The sequence below is a fragment of the Trichechus manatus genome, unplaced genomic scaffold (genome assembly GCF_000243295.1).
Source record: "Trichechus manatus latirostris isolate Lorelei unplaced genomic scaffold, TriManLat1.0 scaffold00086, whole genome shotgun sequence".
NCBI classification, from domain to species: Eukaryota; Metazoa; Chordata; class Mammalia; order Sirenia; family Trichechidae; genus Trichechus; species Trichechus manatus.
In genome coordinates, this window is record NW_004444022.1 from 9,606,067 (window position 1) to 9,611,384 (window position 5,318).

Here is a 5,318-nt window from a genome sequence, read left to right on the forward strand (position 1 = left end):
GCAGGCGTAGGGAGGTGGAAAAAAAAAACGAACAAAACCCCAGGGGGTGTGGAGGGGGCAGTTGGTACCGTCAGTCTCCAGCCACTGGGGCCAGAGGGAGCGTGTTCTGGGGAAACAAACCCCGCCTAAATAGTTGACTTCGGAGTCCAGTGCTTTCAGAAGCTCGGAGCGCACCTTCCTGGCTTCGCCGGAGTGGAAAAAAGAAGAGTGGAACAGCCGCCGGCGCCCGGCGCCCGGCACCCACCGAGAGCTGCTGGCTGGGCGGTGAGACTCGCGCCGGGAGAAGTCCGCAAGCGGGAGAGTAGAGACCAGAGAGCCGCGAGCGCGGGAAGGAGAGCGCGCGCTGTGCTGGGACCCGCGCCCGGGAGGCGAAAAGGGAGCAGGCCAGGGCCTCCTCGCAAGGTCGAAGAGGCGTTGAATGCACAGCATGCGTTTCTCCGGAAGGTCTGGCGAGGGGTCCGCGGGCAACTCTACCTCGTGGTGGCCTCTGGCCGCCAGCGGCACCAACCTGAGCAGAGAGCCTGAGGCTCTCGAGGAAAGTGGCGGTCAGGAAGGGGACGTGCGGGACGAGGAGCTAGCCAAGGTGGAGATCGCTGTGCTGGCCGTGACTTTCGTGGTGGCAGTGCTGGGCAACAGCAGCGTGCTACTGGCGCTGCACCGCACTCCGCGCAAAACGTCCCGCATGCACCTCTTCATCCGCCACCTCAGCCTCGCGGACCTGGCCGTCGCCTTCTTCCAGGTGCTGCCGCAGCTGTGCTGGGACATCACCTACCGCTTCCGCGGCCCCGATGGGCTGTGCCGCGTAGTGAAGCATCTGCAGGTGTTAGGCATGTTCGCGTCGGCCTACATGCTAGTGGTCATGACCGCAGACCGCTACATCGCCGTGTGCCACCCGCTCAAGACGCTGCAGCAGCCGGCGCGCCGCTCGCGCCTCATGATCGCGGCCGCCTGGGTGCTGAGCTTCGTGCTGAGTACGCCGCAGTACTTTATTTTCTCCAAGATTGAGGTGAACAATGTCACCAAAGCCTACGACTGCTGGGCCACCTTCATCCAGCCCTGGGGGCCCCGCGCCTATGTGACCTGGATGACGGGCGGCATCTTCGTGGCGCCCGTGATCATCCTGGGCACCTGCTACGGCTGCATCTGCTACCATATCTGGCGCAACGTCCGCAGGAAGACCGCGTCGCACAAGGACAAGGGCCCCGAGGACGCTGGTAGCGCCTTCCACAAGGGGCTCCTGCTCACGCCCTGTGTCAACAGCGTGAAGACCATTTCCCGCGCCAAGATTCGCACGGTAAAGATGACTTTCGTGATCGTGACGGCTTACATCATCTGCTGGGCGCCCTTCTTCATCATCCAGATGTGGTCCGTCTGGGATGAGAAGTCCGCCTGGGTCGGTAGGTACCGGGACAATGAAGGAAGGTGCAGGGGTGGGACTGGGGTGGGGGGAGAGAGAACGGTAATATTTTTTTTATAATATCCTTCAGGGCAATAATTCTTAAACTTCTGCGTGCGTAAGAACCACCTCAGGAAATTGTCAAAGACGCAGATTCCTGGAGTCCCCACCTTCTGAATTCAGTAGATCTAAAATGGGGCCCAGGAATCCGTATGTGTAGCGTGCAATGACCCTAAAACCACAAATCCAGAAATTGTGCCACAGAGTCAGCCACACAGTTGCAAAACAGAGTGATTTTTTTTTTTTTTTTTTTTTTTTGCCACTTCTGTGTTAACATCCTGCTTTCAAGTCTATGGGATACAGTAAAATATCTTCACTGTCACAGCTGCTTTTTATTAGAATTGTGAAAGTATTATAATTAATATAAAAGTTTTGCAGAGATGCCCCAAAAGTAAGGGTAAAAAAAAAAAAAAACAGACTTTTTTTTTCCTGGAGAAAGATTAAGAATTCTAACCTGACATTTAGCTAATGGTCCGTTTCTCATCATGATCTCTTATTTTTCCCTAATAATCACTTTAACCATTTTTTCTGTTGTTTCAAAGCAGAATTAGCGATAAACTCTAAATTTGTTCCATTAACTCGTTAATCTTTCATCACTAATTTGACCTACAGCTATATACCTCTGTACACAACTCTTTTCAGTAGTTCACTGAGAATGTTCTATGCACCTACTAGAATGTTTGATTTTAATTCCTTCCCAAGCTAGAAAAACTGTTTTGACAGAGATTTACACCCCCACACACCAAAAAACAAAGCATTCCTTAATACTGCATCTTGAAAATTTTTTCCTTTTAGTAAGGAAAAAAAAACTTTTTCAAATCAAATATATTACAGGAATGCTACAGTAACAACTGTAGCTGGGAAATAGGTGTCTGGGAGGGGCTGTTTCCTTTTTATATTTGGGATTGGGGTAGGATACTGTAATATGATATACTTTGGAAATTATATTTTTAAATAAAACATTTGGGTGGGAATTTAAACAGATAAAAATTCTTGCATGGTTATAATATTTACTACAGATTATGAAAAATACAGTGTAAACACTTTTGCTTTATTTTTGGTTAACCACTTCCTGCTTTGCTGGATTTTAGCTGCCTCTTCGTAAAAATAAAAAATAAAAAATCCAGTCTAGTTATTGGTTTATCGGGATTTAGATAAGATTATTAAAAACTTCCTCATTTGTGCAAGGGTATGTCGATGATTTCTTTTTTTTTAATATAGACTTAGTCATGGATTATGACTACTTTTGATTTTAGCACAGAATATGATTAAATAGCCTGTAATTTATTGTGGCATAACAAGAGTGAGAAGACCTAAGGTTATATTTAATAAGGGAAAGTCAGTGCTTGCTGTTTATTCTTGTTTTTAAAAAAAGTATATTACCAGTGCAGTAGTTCCATTATGAAAGGTTATAATATTTATGTCATTTGACCAGTGCTAATAACATAAAATATTTCAAAATCCTGTTGGAATTTTCTAACTTAGATGTTCTTCTTAATATAATTTAATTTTTTAAACCACAGTTAAAGATGACTTTCTTTGAAAAGCAAGTCAAATTTCTAGTTAATCGAAGAAAAACAACTACATTTTCTATACTTCGAGGACCTCTTTCAACTATTCCCTTCTGTATGGTTTTTATATTACAATAATATGGTTAAAATCAAAAAATTTTTAACTGTCTAACATGATCCACAATGCCATACTTTTGCCTGTGTTATTCGCATGCATACAATTTGATATCTGTGGTTACAGAGTCTTGAGATTTTGTTGAAATTGCGGCTATTCCTTAAATGCTGTGTCCAAGGAATTTTGTTAGTGCAAAGGATAGGAGGATTTTTAAGATGAGATATTTAATATCCTTAATCTGAGTATATCCTTCTTGTAATCCCCATGCATTTGATTTCAACTTTTTATAGTGGTTTAAAATATTTGAATTAATGACAAGGCATCTTGCTTAGGATAGTGTTTTACAACCAAGCCAATTTCCATACACCACCCATTTCCTTAATCAGTGAACAAAATAGTTCATTTCCTGTACTAGCCCAACACTTTTTTCCTCTTCCATTAGTCAAGGAAAAATGAGTTTATCCAGTGCTCAGTTACTTGAATCAGACTATTTAAATAATACCGCTTTATGTTTTTCACACAGATTCGGAAAACCCTGCCATCACTATCACTGCATTACTGGCTTCCTTGAATAGTTGCTGCAATCCCTGGATATACATGTTTTTTAGCGGAAATCTTTTGCAAGACTGTATCCAAAGCTTCCCGTGCTGCCGAAACGTGAAGCAAAAATTCAACAAGGACGATTCTGACAGCACAGGTAGAAGACCCACTTCATACACGAACAACCGAAGTCCAACAAACAGTACGGGTATCTGGAAGGACTCGCCTAAATCTTCCAAGTGCATCAAATTCATTCCTGTTTCAACCTGAGCTCCTTATTTATGCAGACAGACTCTTGAAACAGACTTTTTGGCCCACTAGCTGAGTACAACTAGAAATCATGAGAACAAATGAACTTAGATAAGCATAAATCTATGCATTGGGTCCAAGACTATGTTTCTAGTTGGATTTTCACATTGCTATGACCAAGAACTATGAATTATTTTATATGAACTGTTAATCAAAACACAATACACTGAAATTTGCAAGCCTAATTCCCATAAATATAACAGAAGTTATATTTCTAGAAGAAAAATCACAACCACCCTGGCTTTATATTTTTGTTGTTGGTTCTTTTTTTTTTTTTTTTTTTGATTTCTGGCATAACTAAGTCTTGATTGGTTTAAAAGTCATTTAACGCTGGGGCACCATTTCTGAACAAAGTGTGTCCATCATCAGCCTTAGTGTTTGAAAGGACTTAGGAGTGACTTCAGAGAAACCATGTTTCCTTCCAATAAAATCAATTCAACTTCAAATGGTAGCCCGGAGAAGAGATGAGTGTCTGGGGTTGATGAAAAGGAGGTGGCCAGTCCAGAGTGAAACGAGAAATTTCAGTGTGAAGCTGTACATAATCCTAAACTTCAAAACAGTGACTGAAACGGGCAGTGCCCTCTGTGCTTCCTTATATTTTATTAGCTATGAAAACATTATTACTAATGTCTAACGATTACAGAAAATGCTATCAACTGGCGGATTATATCTTTTTTTTCCTCACACTTCAAGATTGCTTTAAAGCCAGTCTTGTGTAAGGAATGCCCAGTTTTATTAGAACAGTAGAAAAGAATTGCCTAGGGTGTTTAGAGTCCCTCAGTATTGTAAACGTATGCTGACCAGTGATAGAAGGCATCATGTTTGGGGAATCCAGATTCATAGATACGAGAGTCAGGATTTAACATTTCCCCCCATGTATCAAACTGATTTGGCCTTTCCTTCTGATCTCTCACTCAGCTAACAGTTTCAGAGTGGAGGAGAGGTAGGGTAGTTGGAATTGAAAGAGAACTCTCTGTGCCTAGACTGCCTTCATTATTAAATGCATGACTTTGGGCAAGTTACTTAAAAACACATGAAGTCTCTCTTTCCTTGGCTGTTTAACGGAGTTGATTACCTACTTCACAGGGTTGTTGTGAGGACTAAATGAAATCAAGTGTGTAAAAAGAACTTCATCAACTGTAAAGTGCTATACAAGTGCTAGCAATTGCTTTTATGATAGTCTTGGGATCTTTAGAATTGCACAACTTTTTCCTATTAGTTTTTCATTAGCCAGAATTGGTTCGTTTCGTGTCTGGAATATGAAATCCTAAAATTTAAATATAGTTTTGCTGATTCATTGGAAGACATAGCCAGCGGCCACTAAGTCTGACTCTCTTCTCTGATAAAGTTCTCTAATTTAAAGATAGAACTTGCTTTCCTTAGGATG

The 5,318-nt window shown here is 42.4% G+C and overlaps 1 protein-coding gene across 1 annotated transcript; it reads left to right on the forward strand.

The window, feature by feature from the left end:
* Nucleotides 1-374: 374 nt before the first annotated feature.
* Nucleotides 375-3,939, forward strand: AVPR1A (arginine vasopressin receptor 1A). Its single transcript, XM_004381556.1, has 2 exons — nt 375-1,397; nt 3,606-3,939. The coding sequence occupies exons 1-2, from the start codon at nt 419-421 to the stop codon at nt 3,890-3,892; spliced, it is 1,266 nt and encodes a 421-aa protein (XP_004381613.1). The 5' UTR covers nt 375-418; the 3' UTR covers nt 3,893-3,939.
* Nucleotides 3,940-5,318: the final 1,379 nt, after the last annotated feature.